Source organism: Malaclemys terrapin, chromosome 10 (assembly GCF_027887155.1).
Source record: "Malaclemys terrapin pileata isolate rMalTer1 chromosome 10, rMalTer1.hap1, whole genome shotgun sequence".
Taxonomy (NCBI): domain Eukaryota; kingdom Metazoa; phylum Chordata; order Testudines; family Emydidae; genus Malaclemys; species Malaclemys terrapin.
In genome coordinates, this window is record NC_071514.1 from 83,550,722 (window position 1) to 83,569,060 (window position 18,339).

At 47.1% G+C, this 18,339-nt stretch overlaps 1 protein-coding gene across 2 annotated transcripts; it reads right to left on the reverse strand.

Moving 5' to 3' along the window:
• Positions 1-2,181: 2,181 nt before the first annotated feature.
• LOC128843957 (hydroxyacylglutathione hydrolase, mitochondrial-like) lies at positions 2,182-18,256 on the reverse strand. 2 transcript variants are annotated; one of them, XM_054041120.1, is made up of 10 exons: positions 17,929-18,256; positions 14,950-15,053; positions 11,562-11,743; positions 10,952-11,016; positions 9,523-9,640; positions 8,342-8,450; positions 7,465-7,568; positions 6,858-6,959; positions 5,902-5,981; positions 2,182-5,001 (listed from the first exon to the last, which is right to left on the reverse strand). In XM_054041120.1, the coding sequence occupies exons 2-10, from the start codon at positions 15,023-15,025 to the stop codon at positions 4,902-4,904; spliced, it is 936 nt and encodes a 311-aa protein (XP_053897095.1). In that variant the 5' UTR covers positions 15,026-15,053; positions 17,929-18,256; the 3' UTR covers positions 2,182-4,901. The 2 variants fall into 2 exon arrangements, with proteins under 2 accessions (XP_053897095.1, XP_053897094.1); XM_054041119.1 differs by lacking the exon at positions 14,950-15,053.
• Between the last annotated feature and the right edge of the window lie 83 nt (positions 18,257-18,339).

The following is an 18,339-nucleotide window of genomic DNA, read 5'->3' on the forward strand; positions in this document are numbered from 1 at the left end:
TGGTGTAAACAAAATGATATATCCTCTCTTGTTTTCCTGTGAGAACATAGATAAAATAGCACTAACTTTCACAGAAATATCCTGGTTTCAGAGTGGTAGCTGTGTTAGTCTGTATCAGTAACAACAACAAGGAGTCCTTGTGGCACCTTAGAGACTAACAAATATCCTGGTAAAGTAACACAGGCTTTTGGCATATAATTTGTTGTGGTACAGATATATACATCTCAATATTTACAATATAAAATTAATTTTTGTACTGGTTTCAATAAAAACTTTCTGCTACTAATTTTAGTACCAATATTAGGTAATTCAGCATAACCGTTCATAAAAACAAAACAAATCAATTTATTGGAAAAATACAACCCGCATACAATTTTCTGATGGTTTGCTTATTACCTGGGTGTAATTCATATCAATATAGCTAATAGTTGAGCTTTAAGCTTGTGGGTTATCCGCATCCTATATCTCCTAAGAGTCTCATTGCGTATTCAGACCAGGAATGCCACAATTTAGATGCCCCAACATAGAAGAATTTTTTCTGAGAACTCTTCTAGTAAATTGTATTATTTACTGTACTGTTTTTATATTGTATTGTTTACTTATGTATGCAATTAGTTCAAAGAATTTGTCTAAAATTTATTTCTGTCATTAGAGAGGGCTGCTGAAAATGAAGATTATTCTATTTTTACAACTTTGCCTTTGTATATATGCAAATATAAAGCTTTTGTGTTTATATATTCAATGTCCTTTCTGTGAAAATAATACATTATTTTTTTATGGTATGGGGCCTCTTACACTTGACGTAGTTTAGAGCCTCAGAATATTCTAATCTGGCCCTGTCTGAGGTCCAGTAAAGCAGCTGTCTTGTAACAATCATTATACTTTAAAGTGGTTATTTCTTTTAATTAGATTTTTAAAAAATTGCTTCCTTTGCTACTATAATTAAACTGATAATGAATTTTAAGTTCATACATCTCTGTGTCTTCCTGTTTATTATAGCAGGTGCAGAATTCTTCTTGGACTTTTTGATGTCCTGATTGTGTATTAACCTCACTGCTGGGAAATAGCAAATAAAGGATAAGCCATAGTGTGTGAGGGAGAGGGTAGATGCCAGCACTCCCAAATTCTAATCTCAGTTATGCTAATGATTTACTGTGTGATTGTAGACAAGTCACCAACTGGTCTGGACCCAGTGCAGCCCTCATAAGCAGGTGGAATCGCCTTTGGGTGCAGTGGAGATTGGACGCTTCCCCCCCCCAGGGCTGAATTTAAGCCTCTATGCCTCCATTCCCCCTCCTCCCCCCGCCCCATGACACTGCAGATAACAGCAAACTGCTCCCTGCAGAGGTGTTACGTAGTTTAATTTGTAAGTGGAGAGCCAGGGCAGACCCGTGGAAAGAACATTTGACTAAGTGCATCTGCTCTATTGCCAACCCCAAGTATTCAAAAATCATGAGGCAACCCTCCCAAAACCATGAACTATAGTTTGACTGTGGTCTGTCTTCTGCTTATTGAATCCCCCTCACAGCTGTTTAGCGTTGCTAACTTTCCCAACTATATTGAATAAGGTGGTTTGGGTCTTGCTTGCTAGCTGATGGTGCAGAACTTCCAGCTTCTCTCCATCCCCCCAAATTGTAATTAATTGTGTGCTCTCTCCTTCCTCCATGTTAAAGAGAGACAGACTCTTCCTCTAACAGAAATGCCAATACCGAAGGCTCAAAGGGCACAGTGTGTTTCAGGGCTGTCTTTTGATTTCTGTTTTAAAGGAACAACCCTTAGTAATAAGTAAAATATTTAAACTTTCATTCTTTCCCTTTAGATTACTGCCCCCATTGAGGCTCTGTTTCCTCTTCTCTCCACTTTACAGTAATAATGCTCAAACTGTTTTTCTTTTTTAATTGAAAATGTACAGGTTTTGGAGACAGTTGGGAAATCTTTGTTTCAGAAACTGCATTATTTAGACATTTATATCACTTTTCAGAGTGTGTAAAGAAAGTCACCCACCCCTAAATTTAAGTCATGTCTCTTTAAAATACTTTCATCATGTGACTGCGCTGGATGGCAAGCAAAAAATTAACTCGCATTCAAGAGGAGACAAAGTCCACCAGGCCCACATTACTTATCAGGCCATAAACAGAAGAGGAGGAACTAGATTCAGCAGAGGCATGAAATGACTCAGCATTACTGTTTCAGCTGTGAAGCATTTATTGAAAAACATACATTTAGTTGGTAACTGTGCAATCAGAAGAGACACGGGAGGAGAATGTAATTAGGAGCCCAGTTCATTAAGATATGGGTGTCAGAATTTTTCAAGTGTGTATTCTACCACTTTGTGCTCATATCCTGTTCTCGGTGGCAAGATGAAAACACCGCACGGTCAACTCCTACAGAAACTGTCCCTGCAAGCTTCCCTCCCCCGAGGCCCTGCTCCTAAGGTACATGCATCTGTGGGCATCAAACGTGAGCCTAAAGACACAGAACTTGCACCATAACAGTGACAGGTGTTAGAAGGGAAAGTATTAATAGCAACATGCATCTTTGCTGCATTTGAGCAGTAACCACTGCAGAGCTTAAAATAGATACTACAGTAGCCACACATTGGATAGTATTCCCCCTCCCAGTTATCACATATCAAAATGTGGGCGCTGTTACATGGCTTATGGCTCTTAAAAAATAGGGAAGGGGAAGAGAGTGAAAGAGGTTTATAGTAATATCCCTGGATGAAAGCTAGAGTCTCTGAGCCCTTTACAAACCTAGATACACATTAGCCCTAGCCCTCTGGAAGGCAGGAAGTCCATGCATTGTTTAACCATGCAGAAACTGAGGGACAGAGAAGGTCAGGGGCCTGTCCAAGGCCAGAAACAGACTCCAGAAAGGGGAGCCAGGACTCCTCTGCCCTAGCCACTTGGGGTGGGAGGGAAGTTACTTTTGAAAACGATCCTCCTTAAAGCGCAGTTCTCCGAAGACTCCAGTGACACCAGCTCTGGCTCAGAGATGCAGATGTGGAAGTTGCTCCGAGGAGGACAGAATGAGCAGCTTGTATTAATAGGCTGCTTTTGGCCACGTATTTAGAAGAAGCTTTTTTCATAAGGGGGCCAAAACGAACACGGATGGCAAGGGGGCACTGACACCGTGGCTAGGCCCCCCCACCAGCTCACTTGAAGCCTATCTTCCAACACGGACACTGAAACTCTGGGGAGCAGTTCTTTGACATGGCAAAATTCTGCGTATTCTCTCCCCACCCCAGCAGTTACTGGGAACCATCCTTTGCTCTGAAAGAGACCAAGTGGTCCTTTTTGTCCAGAGAATCAAACCACAAGCAGCATGAAAACAAACCGAGAGAAGGGGTGGGAAAAAATCAGGCTTAATTCACCCCCTCTGTGCCATGCAAGGTCTCTACCAGGGAGGCAGGGTTTCCATGCTATCGAGCTGCTCACCAGTTTCACCAGGATTAACAGCGTGTTGAAATGAGCACAGCGGTCTGGGGAGGATGTTCCCATCATGTCTGTTTCAGGCTGGCTGCCCACTCCCGATCATCGAGATGTGCCTGCCGTTCACACCAGGGAGGGCTCTGAGCCACAAGGGCAAGGAAAGGAAAGTTTAAGGAACAAGAGTGGTGTTGGAAGACACCCTGGATCTGCCTAGAAACCAGGCTTCAGTGCAGCTGAGCGACCAGGGCAAGCTTTGATTTCTTTACATTTAACAGGACTCTCTAAAAGAAGCTTCTGCTGGAAGACTAGGAGGCTGCAGGAGCTAAGGGGTTAAACCAGGCAACTCTAGTTTCTGCTCCTATCGAAGCAGGCCCTGAAGGGTACCACTGTTCCAAAACAGCTGGTACCGTGATGATCTTGGGCACCACAGTAACCAGAACTCTCAAATCTTTTGGCCGGAAGGGTCAGCTGGGCTAATCCTGTTAGGTGAAAGTAGCATTTACAGCATAAAGAAGCTATCCCGCTGGCACAATGGTAGGAAAGGTTATCTATGGTCTAACGTAATATCTACTCAAACTTGTAGGACATGCATTTACTCACTAGACCAAGTTAGTTCTCTTTCGGATCATACTGGTCTATCGGCTGAGTCCCTACCTCAGGCGTGGTGTTGTTACAGGCACTATGCACAGTATACTTTGGAGGGGAGTCAGTGGGTACATGCAAGCTGCTTTTTAAGCCATTAATACTCAGCTGTTCATACTTGAAGGGGCAGTCTGAAAAACATGCTGTCTAGAAATTATTCATCTCTAAGATGCAGAAGGAAAGGGGTGGGTAGAAGCGGGGGAGGGGGAAAAACTAGTCTCTAATGCAAGCTTGGACAGTCTTATTTCTACAGCCAGCTGTATCCAGATACCAAGCAAGTTGGGCAGCATATTTAATGAATTAGACCCTTAATTGTGGGTGGCAAAGTGAGCACTGCACGAGGACGAATGAATGTAGCAGATCTTAAAGTGACAGAATCAGAAAGGTTAATTTCGTACGTTGCAAAAGGATTCTTCTTTAGACAGGCATTTGGTTACGTGCATTCCAGAGTTTTGCTTTAATGGTAGAAGTCTCCTGGCCCAATCCTGCAGTCAGATCTCCTATAAAGCTAACAGTCTTCCCCTGGTAAGGACTGAGCCCTCAAATGTGCCTTCCCCTCCCACCACCACATACTGAACATTTGTAAGGATTCATGCAAAACCTCACTGCATCTGACAGTTTGAAAGCCAGGAATAAATATTCTTTAACATCTTATAAATATGCCATAGAACATCTCAACAAGAGCAAAGTGCTTTTTTCCCCACCCCCCCCTTAAGACAGTTAAAAAAAAAACCTAACTGTGAATGTGTCTCCACCACAACAGAACAATGAAACTTCTAGTTCCTAAAACATGATAAAACTGACAGGTAAGTGTTTCAGGCAAAGTCCTCAGTCTTTTGGGACCCGGAAGTTATCCTTCTCTTTTCTGATGGCTCCCATTGTTCGAATGGGATCAGTTTCCCCAGCATGCTGCTGGACTGTCTTCTCTCTAGCAGAAGTAAAACAGACAAGCCAATTTTATTTCACCACTATAAGCCTGTGTATAAATAGTATAACTCAGACCTGGTTTCACATCTGAGTTACAATCACACAAACTTCTAGGCAGTATTTCTTGCAAAGTGTCTGCTCACAAGATACTTGTCGACCCATGAAGAGGGGAGGATATGCCATTGTTTCTCTGGGCTGACCAGCATAATCCAGAACTGAGCCCGTGTGGTAGCGGTCACAGCTAGCTTCAGAATTGTTAAAGCTGCAGTCATTAGCCAGAACAGATTGCAAGTGATAAACTCAACAGGCTGAGAGGAGATGGGGGGCGGGGGGGAGGGAAGGGATAGCTCAGTGGTTTGAGCATTGGCCTGCTAAACCCAGGGTTGCGAGCTCAGTCCTTGAGGGGGGCCATTTAGGGATCTGGGGCAAAAAATTGGCAGGGGACTAGACTCAATGACCTTTCAAGGTCCCTTCCAGTTCTATGAGATAGATATATCTCCATATATTATATTATTATTATTATAAGGTGCTTACATCTCCAGATTTGCACAAACAAGGAACATAGCACTCAGCAAAGAAACAGATCTCCGCTAGAGTCCAATTTTATAGCATTCTTATACTTAGCCAATCATTACACCTTAATCTGTTGGCATAAATCTCTCCCATGATAAATAGCTAAGCATGTGAGAAGAGGTCAAAGAATGGAACAATTTAAACGCAACTAATGCCACAGAATCACAAGCTCTCTTGTTTTAAGTGACACCTCTCTCTATCTAAACTGAAATTTGCTGATGAAAGGCAGACCAACAAGCTTCGATTGTTGCTTTCTTTAGAGGTCATGGCCTCCCCATTTCCTTATAACCCAGGATAATATCAGGATCAGCCATGCATACACAGATACCTCACTCGCATGAAGGGGTTGTATGTAAACTCTTCTGCAATAGTGGATGGGATAGTTGGTTCACCACTGTCATATTTTGCCTGTAAAAAAAGGGAAAGATTTCTGCTTTATGATGGGTACCGATGTTAAAAGCAACGGTCTTCAGTATCTTTCACAAAAAGCGAAGACTCAGGGTCAGTGCTGTGTTTGCATTGCATCTCGCTGCTCTGAATGCCGCAAGGATACAGGCCAGACTGTTCTCACCAGAGGAAACGGGGCATAATCCTCCCCCAAACAGACACATATGTGCAACATTCAAACAGCTCCAGGACACAGGCAGGTGCTGAGCGGCCCCATTCATAACCCCTCTAGAAGCAGGACTAGCACATGGGGAGGTGGGACTGGGAAGGACAGAGGGAAGCCAGACGTAGGGGCCAGGGCTGGCTCAGAGGGTCTTCAGCTGTCTGGAACTGCCCCTTTGGCTTTGTTTTCTCTTTGGGATAAAGACAGTGTGTGAGCTCCGCCCATCTGCCTCGCTAGCGCCGCTAGCCCCAAACCCCTTCGCGCTGCTGGGTTTAACCAAACCCAGACCACGACCTGCCTCCGCCTCCTGATCCCGGTCATTGCCCTCACCCCACCCCTGCCCTCCACTCCTCTCAGCATCTCTGTCCGTCCCACCAACCACACACTCCTCCTAGCACCATGGCTCCACCCACAAACCTTGCACGACTTTGATGGAGGCGTACAGGTCACCTCTGCCACCACATCACCTTGGTGCCATTGTCCTCCTTCTCCCTCTTATTTGTTAGACTCACTTGTTGCATCTTGGCCCACACTGGACTAAGCTCTGAGACAGCGGCCAGATCTACCTGTTTGTACAATGCCTCCCCCTGATCCCAAAAGAGGCTTTGGGATGCTACCCCACTATAAAAATAATTCTAAGAAACCACTAAGCCCAATGCCAAGATCCCACTTACCTTAGCCCAAGCTAGTTTTTGTTGGATGGCAGCGTTATTGGGTTCAACGTGACGGGCAAATTTTAGGTTGTTGATGGTGTATTCGTGACCACAGTAAACTCTCTAAGAGAAGGGGGGGAGGGGGAAAACAACAACAAAGTTACACTCACACCACTTAACATCCCAGGATCTCAAAGCACCATTACAGAAGTTAGGGCTGCAAACCTGGCTCCAGTGGAGTTAATGGCAAAGGCTCATAATCCTCTAGAACATGGATATAGATTATATCCACTTTACGGAGGCACAGGGCAAATGGGGAAGAGACCTGCCTGATGTCACATGGCAGAGCTGGGAAGAGAACCCAGGAGTCTGGCTCCCAAGTCCTCTCCTCTAGCCCGCATTCCCTCTTGATGAGGGAAAGAGGGATCAGTGGACCCGTGCTCCCTTCTCCATGGATACCTGGCTGTTCTACATGCCAGACAGTCCCTGGATATATATAGCCCTCGTTCATTCTGAAAGATCACTTCCCCCATTTTGAACAATTTGGTATTAGGAAGGTAGTTTCCTTCTTAAGTCTGTAATAGGTTCAGCTTGGTTAATGTGCTAACATGAGATGCGGGATCGATACCGTTTCAGGGTCCAGGCGGCCTAAAATCTCTATCAGGGCTTTGTACATTTCCTCTGGGGTTCCCTCGAAGAACTTCCCACAGCCAGCCACGAACAGCGTGTCACCTGGGAGAGGGGACAGGACACAGTGTCATGACCAGACAACACATTGGAGCAGACAATCCCAGAAAAATTGGTACTGTAGCTGGTCATAGCCATCATTACAGGCAAGCTTCCCACACACAGTTTTGCCACTGTAACCAAGAGACGTGGCTAGAAGGCCGTGCTATAGCTCCAACGAGCATTGGTCTGTAAAGAGATACGTGACGGTGTCTAACTCTTGGTTGTTTGGGTATGTTGACGAGAGCCCATTAAGGAGCAAGTACATGTGATCAAGTTCAAAGCATCAAACCTACTTCCCTCAAGGGAGGATCACCACCCAGGTTTCCAGAGACAAAAAGTCAATGCACTACCCACTAGCATATTCACCCACCTACTCTCCCCTCCAGTTAGCTACACAACTAACAAAGTGGTAAGAAAATACAGGAAAGCAAACATGGAATTTTATTAGCAATCGCTAATTTGGCCCAAGCCTCGCTAGCTGGACAAGTTTAGGGAGATTCCCATACTGAGCTGGGGGAGGGGGGCACGGATCAGCGTTCACGTCGCACTCCCCATCAGCACGGGCAAGCTAGTGATCCAACCAGCGGACCAAATTCGATGATGAATCCTGGTCACGTGCCACCTGAGGCACATTGCACGTACGCTAGGAAGAAGTGAGCTGTGATTGTAACCAGGAACAGGGAAAGAACCTAAATCAGGAGAACATAAGCAGAGGAAAGACCTGCATTTCTCAGCAACACAGATCGGAGGCAAAAAAACCCCACCCAACTCCTCACCTGTAAAGACAGCGGGAGGCTCAGAACTATTTGGTTTAGTCACATAATAACAGATGTGTCCAGAAGTGTGACATGGCGTAGAGAGGCATTTCACATGAAGAGATCCCACCTGAGGAGAAAGCCAAAGATTGAAGTTAGCCCACCGTGAACTGGTGGCACGGGAGATTAACTCAATGCTTTTCTAGTTGTACGATTCAGGATGGCACAGGAATTCTGCAGGCAAGTTCTCAGAGCCGCAGAGTGAAATCTCAAGTCAGGTTGCCACAGCGGCTCGGCACCGTAAGGAGAGGGGAGAGAACCGAGTGTATTACTTAAAAGCAGGTCCTGAGTCACTCTCGTTTACATGCAGAGTGACTCAGTCCTTGGCCCTGAACGAGGCCAAGCCAAGAGCAAACAGATTGAGAGACGTACAAAACCTAAACAAGCGAATCAAGTGTAAACAGCTTCTGGCAGGAAGCGAGCTATACCCAGAGACACCCCCTAAAACAGGCTGTTCACCAGACCACGGGGCCCTTTATCACAGACACGAGTTACAATTTAGTGCCCCCCCGCCCCGCCCACACGCACACGCCAGCATCTCCTGGTGCTTCCATTTTTGCTAAATATATCCCTACGTGTATATTTCTGAGACAAGCAGAACTCCTGTGCGTCAGCAGCACTGCAGCATGTCTTACTGCACAGGCTCCAAACGCAGCTGGCAGATACCCCCGCTGCAGTTCAACGACAGCTTTCTTCAAACAACGTCAGTTTGTTTCGCTTAGGAAGAGCGCCACGAGCCCTGAACCACTCACCTCCTCGGGCCAAGTCCAGCCAGAGCAAGGAGGAGAGAGTCTCCACTCCGCGCTCGCTGACCTGCAGCTGCTCATTTTTAAACCTGGGGCTTAGACACTTACCTGGCCTCCATCACCGGAGGGTCTAAGCACCTCACAATCTTTAAATGCTTTTATCCCCACAACACCCCCATGAGGCAGGACAGTGGTATTATCCCCACTGTACAGATGGAGAACAAAGGCGGGGACTTGTCCAAGGTCACACAGCGACGCTCTGGCGGAGCAGGGAACGGAACAGGTTATGACCGATGAACCCTGCAGTGGCTGCCTATGTAGAGACCAACGGCACCTGTCCAGCTCTGGACAAGCTTCTCAAGTGGAAGGCACCTTCCAGATTTGTTATTTTTTTACCTGAAATGATGTCGAGTGAGACACTTTCTGTGTCAGGGCTCCCACTCGGCTGTCTCCCCCATATACTCTTAACCCAGACTCCATCTTCACAAGCTTCTCGTTACCGCCGGCATGGTCCCTAAAAGGTCAAAAGGTCACATTTTGGGAGGCCACAAGATGCATTTCTTACAACTCTGGCCCTCCTCTATCCACACTGCAAAGTCTGGCTAGTCACCGGGCATTGAATTTTGCAACCTTTTGTAGCGTAAGACGCTACTTTTTTCTCTTTCCCTGCACTTCACCTCCACACACAGTTCCAGAAGATTCATGGTCACCATCTCCTCCCTGAGGCTATGCCCCATCAAAGCCACTGCTTGACTTCATTGTTCAGTTATGTTTTAAGAGGAAGACTGGGGCCATTTCTGCTGTGGGTTTCCCCACTGCACCTGTGAGGAAGTCAATGGGATATGTGCTCATTACAAAAAAAACAACCAACCCACCAACAAAACAAGCCACATTATTGACAAGACATGACGGTTTTCAGGAGAGCTGGAGGAAGATTATACATCTCAAATCACAATGTAACAGCATTTTCTAGTCTTTAACATGAGATTTGAGAATTGGATACGGTCTTTTCTGCAGAGCAAGAAGAGGGGCTAATGGGACATGGGCCCACATCCTTAGAGGTATTTAGGCACTTAAATGCCGCTGAAATCAATGGCAGATAGGTGCCTGAATACTGCAGCGGATCTCTGCTTTGGACACTGTCATGATGGGTGCTATACAAGTACACAGCTAGGTCAGTTAAACAGAAGCCCTCTCATGAGTCATTCTTTTTTATTGCTATGAGAAAGCTGGTAGTGTCACCAGCTACAATTCAATAGCCTAAGCTTGTATGAAAAGTGCTTTCTTAGAGCTTTCATTCCCACCAAACGTGGGTGTTCTATAAATCTAATTTCATCACAGCCAGCTAAACAAGATGCCAAATGAGACGAAGCCAGAGCAACTGTCAAACCGGTTTCCTCACTCCACTTTCCCTGGGGCTTGATTCGGCTCTCAGTTATGCACACGCAGCATCCAGCGGTGATAAATGCATGCACATCCCCAAAGACCAAACTCTGCCTCCGGTAATCTGCTTTGTTGATGTCGGTCCTCCTGTCTCTGGCTTGGATTCCAAGCCCAGTGAAGCCAGTGGACAGACTGCCATTGACTTCAGTGGCTCTGGGTCAGGCCCATTGAGCCAAACAGGGAATCTCCTTGTCAAGGCGCCTGAGAGATGACAAGTACATTTCCACTGCGCCCTGGCTCCTCTGAGCAGGAACCCAAGGGTGGGGACCAATATTATCTGGAAGAACCACCCCCTGAATTATGCTTTGGATAAACAGCTGCCTCCAGAGGCAATTCTGCCCTAAGGAAAACAGATTAGGACATCGTAGAAGGTAAGTGTTACCAATGGTGATGGGTGGTTAGAACCGTAGTCAGCTTCACGCCATGCTTTCTGACCACTTCCACAACCTACAAACAGAGCATCATAGAAACATTAGAATTCACATCACCTGGCGTAGGCATGGCCTCGACCACGAGGAGGGGCTTTTGTGCCTCGATTACGGTTTGTAAGGAACTGAGCCAGAACCGGCATCCCAGAACTCGGGCAAGGCTCCCATTAACTTTGCTGGGAATGATGCCAGAGTAAGGACTGCAGATCAGGTCAGTAGGGCTTGCCAGACTGGATCAGAACATCAGTCCAATGTCCCACCTCCGGCAAATGCTTGTTACTATATAGGAAGCCAAGAAAAACCTCCATACTGCACCCAGGGCAGATAAAGGGGAGAAAATATCCTTCCTGGTCAGGTCTCAACAATTTGATTACCCTTATCCGAGCGGCTGTATGGACCAGTAATCGTGACATTGTCCAGCCTTTTCACCCCTAACCCAGAGCAAGGCTCATGGTTAATCATTTCCTGCATTTAAATGCAGGGTTAGCTTAGGCAGCAGCAAGCCAAACCCAGCTCCCCTTTCACCAGGCAAGGCGCGTTAGCCAGAGCGCCATGGAGCGTTACCTTCTGGGGTTGCACCGGGTCAACAATTGCTGCCTCTTTGGTTTCCTCATCGATGATGAGATACATGTAGTTGTCCGTGAGGGCCGGAAGCAGCTCCACCTTCATGTTGGTCTGTGTGACTAGCTTAGACTTTCTCAGAGCAGAGTCGGCGTGGAGGAAGCCAGCGCCTGGCCGTGTTGCACCTGGGGATGCAGAGGATATTTAAAAACAAGGTTGGTGCAGCAGCAAAACTGGCGGGGAGGAAGAGTACAGGGGACCCTGTGGCTCTGAACTCCAAGGCTCTGAAGGGCCCCGGAGAAGAGCAGCACGTGGCTTAATGCGGTCTCCCGCTGGAGCGGATATGGGCTGCCACATCTAGGGGAATAATCAAGGGTACAGGAGGGGTGAATCCTCCCAGGCAGAATGCCACCTGCCCCAACGAGGAGTCAAATGGCTAGCACCTGGCAGTATGGCCCTGCTTCCCCAGAAACACCCAGGAGAAAACCTGGCAAGTCACCACAGAGATGAGAGACAGGCCCTGGCCCACAGCACTTACAGTCATCAATGAACCTATTTGCATGAGCAAAGTTACACAAGGTCTACGTGATTGCGGAACTGGGCCTAATTTGAGACCTGAGCAGGCAGAGGGGGGTGGAGAAGGGCAGACAGCTGTCACAGCAGGAGGACTATGGGGTTAACAGCAAAGGCCAGTGGAGCCAAAATAAAGAAATGTTTTGGAGCCATATTTCTCAACAGCCAGTCCAGAGACCAGCGCCAGTCGCGGAGATCTCCCCGACACAGGTTAGAAAGGCAGCATGCCAGTCCCTGGTATCAAAAAGGTTGAGAAATGCTGTTTTAGAGCATAGACAGACACCTTTGGCTCATTCCTTGTAGGCACCAAAGCAGCAACGTAGGGCAAAGGGGGAGAGAATGCAGGATTCTCTGCGGAGAACGCTGGCCTCCCCTCGGTATACAAGTTATTAACCAACATACGCTCTGGAGGAAAGGTTTGGGTTAGTGGGCTGCAGCCACTCAGATGTGACAAAACGAGGTGTTCTGCTGTTCGCTTTGGGTGAAGCGTTTAAGCAGATCCAGGACATTTCACACGAAAACAGCCCAAAGTAAAAAAGAAGCCTGTTTAACTCCACATGGAATCAGTATCTAAGAGAAGAGCCAATGGGCAAAAGGATCAGCCATTTAAATGGTGGGGATGAGCATGGGATGATAGCCCACTTGGCCTCCTGTTTCTCGAGCCTCTAGTCACCTACTCACCAATTTCAAGGGCTCCTATGTGTATTTTTTTTTCCTTTAACAAAAAGACAGACACTCCATTCAATAGGATTACTGTAGCCTGTAAAATCTTGCTCTGCGTAAGCCAATTGTCCGGGATGAAATTCACCTCTATGGAGAGGGCCAGTACAACATTAGTATTACAGAATCACTGAGAGATGCAAGACTAGGGCCCCATTGTGCTGGGTGCGGTACAGACACACACAGAGACAGTCCCTGCCCCAAGGCACATACAGTCTAAACTGACACGGTGGCAGCCCAGAGAGGGGAAGTGACTTGCCTGAGGTCACACAGCAGCTCAGTGGCACAGGTAGGAATAGAACCCAGTGCCGCCACTGGACTGTGCCGCTTCCCCACAATATGGCTTGTGCTGGCTTCTGTCCTTGGGATAATTTCACCCACCATAGCCAGGAGAATAGGAAAGAAGAAATATCTAGGTTTCTGGAAGAGGTTTCTAAACAGGCTTTGGGATGCACAGTACACAGGCATCGCAACAGTGGAGACATGCCAGACCTAGAGTTACAATCCAGCTTCGTCGGTGTTAGGAGCATTTGGCACATGAAAAAGCCTTTAAGCCAAAATCTCACGCACACGCAGTTTGAACCCCGCCCTCTCCCCCCAGGACATTTAAAGTATTTCTAAAAAAAACCCCCCACACACCCCTAGAACTGCAGGAGACATTAGGACTTTAGAGACACAATGCACCAACAGGAAGTGTAAGGAAACAGACTCCCTACGACACTTCATAGCCAGCTCTTACAAGACGAGTTCAATGAAAGACCTTTTCTCCCCCCATTTGTTCCTTCCCCCAAGAATCGTCCACCCACCCCATATCCTCTTTCCTCACCTGGGTTGAAAGCCTCTAAAGGGAAGAGGCAGGACAATGCAGAACCTCAGCTGAGACTAACAGCAGCTACAAGCGTCAATAGGGATTTTAAGCAACAAGAAACAGCTTCAGCGAGGGAGCAGTTCTACTGATCCACTACATCGCTTGGAGGTCTATTAACACGATCCTCCTTAAGTAGGTCACTGCATCTCAAGAAGGACCAGTCCCCCACTCGGTCAGTGTGACAAAAACTGAAGCCAAATTGAAGTTCCTTATGGCAACTGCTGACCCATTTAGTCCAAAGTGTCTCTCACCCTGCTGACAGCAGTAGCTCTTTGTCTAAGCAGCAGAACCCGTTTCTGTTCCAACCCTGTGAGACTTTTCAGGCAGTTTCTCCCTTGCAGAGCTGCCAACTGTTGCAATTTTATCACTAGTTGGCATTTTTCTTAAAGCCCCAGCTCCTGGAGGTAGGGGATGGTGTGAGAATCTCAACTTGCATTTTTAAACTAGGATTCTAGCCCCCACATTGTAGGCAAAAACCTGAAGACCCACGTGCACCCTAAAGGCTCAGAACTCAGAAGCCAAATAAAAGAACCCTCAAATATTTAGCTTTAAAAAACTCATGATTTTCTCAGGCCTGACAGGATTTTTGTCTGTTTGCAATTGGCAATGTTGTGCTTGCCAAGACGAAATGCCCTTCTCTCCCAACGCAGAGTCTGCCCATGGCTATATCAAATGCTCCAGATGAACGCACGTTCGGTCTAATCTAGCTCCTGACGAAGCCAGTGGGGTAGAACTGCCCTAGCAAGGCTGGAACCCACTCGCCCGATCAAACAGCCTCATATGGGAATTCAGCCGGCCATCTCCCCGGAACACAAACCGGCTGTCCTAATGCCAGAGAGAACTGATGCACCGCAAAGGAGACAACCGTGCTGCTTTGAACTGTGTTGACACAAAGGGCTGGTGTTTCATTTTACTCCCAGGACTCCAGCCCAGAGTTTTCGGAGATTTGGCAAATCGTAATTTTCTTGGAGTGCCATAGGCACAGCTGGAAACAGAAATTGCAATCAAGGCAGCTTCTGAACAAGCCTCTCACACAGCTCAGTAATGTCCCTGTTTGAGGAGAGACTTATTTTTAAAAGGCCTTGTAGTCTGGTTATAGCTCATAAAACACAAGCCCTGTAGAACTTTAGAATAGATGTTAAATCTACTGCGGATCTTCACTTTGCAACAATCAGAATCTCTGCAACCATCTCAATACTGGCAAGCGTAATAACCTGTTGGAAAACTTACGAGGCAGACAGTGGTTGCTGTAGGTCCCCTTTGGCTTATTTATCTGGCCCAGAGTCCTTGGTTTTCCCCTCCACATCTGCCTTCCGCCTCATATTAAATTAGAGCTGTAAGATTAGTAAAGGAAGAGAGTGCAAGAATCTAAAATGCAATACTGCAAAGAAAATCCCCAACTGAAGCATAATAGAGCATACATGTAAGAGATATTTGACACAGAAGACACTTCAACAGCCATACCTGCCAATTGGTGTTATGGAGCAGGGAAATCCCTTTTATAAAAATAAATCTATCGTTCCTCGGCAGGAGAAACACCAAAAACAAACCAGTCCTTCTCCCCCGACTCAAATCTGGTGTACTTTAATAGGTAAAATCATTTCCTCATCTCCCCCAACCCCCTTTATAGTTAAATTAGGCTCTGACCCTGCAAACACTTATACACATGCTTAAATTTTAAGTAAGGAAATAGTCCCATTGACTTAAAGGTAACCGTATTAATATTTGCAGGATCTGGGCCCAAGTTATTGGCCAGATCCTTGAGAGAGGGTTTTCATTCAAATACTTGCCTTTAAAATACCAAAGTGCGATTGAAAAAAAGAAAAAAAAACCCCAAAAAATAAAAGTGTGCACGCACTTCGAAACGCCCTCCAAATTTCCAACTGTATCTCGGACCTAGTTTTCAGAGCGGTTCTCATCTGGTCTACAGGTATATAATTTCTTATCTGTGCACATCAATGCTATCAGAACTAGTTCTGTTTAAGACGTCATTCAGCCACATAACATAAATAACAGCCTCATAACTGGTCCCACTATCCAGTACCACACCACAGCATTTATTTCAAATGTCACTATGTCAGCCTTAATAAAGTGTGCCCTAAAATATTAAGGCCTAATGGTTTTATTTTCATACTGTTCCTTAATATGTTATCATACTTGGGGTCTGATCCAAAGCCCATTGAAGTCAACAGAAAGATTTCCATTGACTTCAGCAGGTTTGGGATCAAGTTCTTTGGTCATATCTTCCGGGACCGCTCTTCAGTGTGCAAGTGTGATTCTGCTCTTGAAGAAGGGCATGTTTGCAGATAGGAAACTGCACATTAACTTCACATTATCCAGCATATGGATGTATGCTCAGGAGACAAAGAAGGAAAGAAGCAGAGTTTAATGCAAGATTTCTGTATGGAGAGGTGTTATGAATCCATTCCTTCTACACTATTAGGGATCAGATAGGAAATCTATATTTATATTCTGAATCTGGTACCTGCACGTCTCGTGTTCTGCATTCACTGTTTCTTCTCCAGGTAGAATGGACTACAGCAAGCTACTTCTTATGATACTTTATCTTTTTGGTCATACTGCTTGCATGATTCTCAGAATTTCCATCTGACTTATGCTCGTTTGTGTTGCTACCACCCGAAAGTGATTAATGCAATTTGCATCGTAGCTCCCAGAAATACATCTGGGAAGGGCCAGTCACATCATTAGGCCTTTATAATAATAGAATTATCCTAATACTACTTAGCACTTATGTAGCGCTTTACATGTTCAACGCGCTGTACAAACATTCAAGTTCTGGCAAACTGTGGGGTCCCTAATGATCCAAAGGGATGACAGAGTTGCTTATAAAATACTGTACACTTTTTGAGTTTGACAGCAAATGTAGTCAATAATAGATGGTTTAGGGTCATTCCTACAACTGGACCCAGGTAAAATCCTCTGTTCCTTACTTCACTGGGACTCAGGGTGATAAATTCACATTAAAATCAGAGTTTCAAAGAAGTTCTGTCGCTGTTTACGTTTGTTATTGTTTCTAAATGTTACTAATACAACCCCTCACCCACAAAATATTTTTAAGTATCAGAGGGGTAGCCGTGTTAGTCTGAATATTTTTAGTTTATCAATAAAACCAGTCAGGGCTGGGTTTTCAAAATATACTCCAGGAGCATTTCCCACCCAATCCTCCAGGTGCAGGAAGGCCAGAAATGAAACTGAAAACAAGAAAAAGGGAAATGACACCTAAGTGCAGTCAATCTACAGAGTTAACTCCCCAAAAAGCCCTCAAGCTCTATGCGGGGAAACAACAACATTCAAGCTGTAAGCTCCTGAGGTGTCACAACCAGGGTTACAGCCCAACAGGAAGGGAAGCATCTGGGGTTCTGATTTTTTAACTAGGAGATGGTTTTCCCCTGACTGTCCTTGTTCAGGATCAGGGGGTGGCCGTGTTAGTCTGTATCCACAAAAACAACACGGAGTCCGGCGGCACCTTAAAGACTAACAGATTTATTTGAGCATAAGCGTTCGTTTTTAACCCACGAAAGCTTATGCCCAAATAAATCTGTTAGTCTTTAAGGTGCCACCAGACTCCTTGCTGTCCTTGTTCAGTCGCCTTCAAGGTGATTCCAAGCCCAGCCCTGAAGTTAACACAACTGCCCAGCCAGAGGCAGACACACCCTGGCCCAGATCAACTAGACAGGGCTGGTGCCGCCCCAAAAGGGATCTCTCCTGTAGCCCAGAGCAGACACACAGAAGGGTAGGGTGACCAGATGTCCCAATTTTATAGGGACAGTCCTGATATTTGGGTCTTTTTCTTATATAGGCTCTTATTACCCCTCACCTCCACCCCGATTTTTCACACTTGCTATGTGGTCACCCTACAGAAAGGGGATGGGAGACATTTCCCCCCACCCCAGCTCAGACACGTTTCCTCCCCCAGCTGGAGATCATAGACTATCAGGGCTGGAAGGGACCTCAGGAGGTACCTAGTCCCACCCCCTGCTCAAAGCAGGACCAAGCCCCAGACTGATTTTTCCCTAAATGCCCCCCTCAAGGATTGACCTCACCCCCCCTGGGCTGAGCAGGCCAGAGCACTGAGCAATGGGGGGGACTCTCGCCGCAGCCCTAATGCAACGGGCCGGGGTGTCCCCAGGGGCGAGCCCCGCCGCCGAGCCCGCCCCGGCAGGGGGGTACCTGCCGAGAGCCACGTACCCGCTCGGATCCCCGCCGCCGCCGCCGCTCCCAGCACAGCCACCGCGCTGCCGAGCCACCGCCGGCTCCCGCAGACCATGGTCCAGGGCGGCGGGGTTACATAAGCGCCAGCCCCGGCCGCCCCAGCCCCTTTCCCTTTCCTCCCTGACCCGCCGCCAGCCAATCGCGCCGCCGCGCGCAGGACCGGCCCTCCCCGGCGGGGCGTGCGAGCCGGGCCGGGCTGCAGGGAGGCCCCGCTCCGGCCGGGTGGGTGCAAGTCCCCGCGGGGCTCCTCTCTCCCGCGCCGGCCCCGGCCCCCCGCACGCTCAGAAACGCGGCTGGCTCCTTGGGCACGTCCCTCGGTCCCGTTCCCACGGTCCTTGCACGCCCGCGGGTTGCATGGCTGCCCCATGGGCGGGGGGACCCAGCCGT

Bases quoted from the DNA above. Each gene is read 5' to 3' on its own strand.
- LOC128843957 (XM_054041119.1), bottom strand. From the start codon at position 18,007: ATGGTCTGCGGGAGCCGGCGGTGGCTCGGCAGCGCGGTGGCTGTGCTG. The intron at 8,451-9,522 runs GTAAAAAAATAA...CTTTCTCCTCAG, and splicing joins CTCACTCGACATCATTTCAG to GTGGGATCTCTTCATGTGAA. The intron at 5,982-6,857 runs GTAAGTGGGATC...CTTTTTTTACAG, and splicing joins AAAAACTAGCTTGGGCTAAG to GCAAAATATGACAGTGGTGA.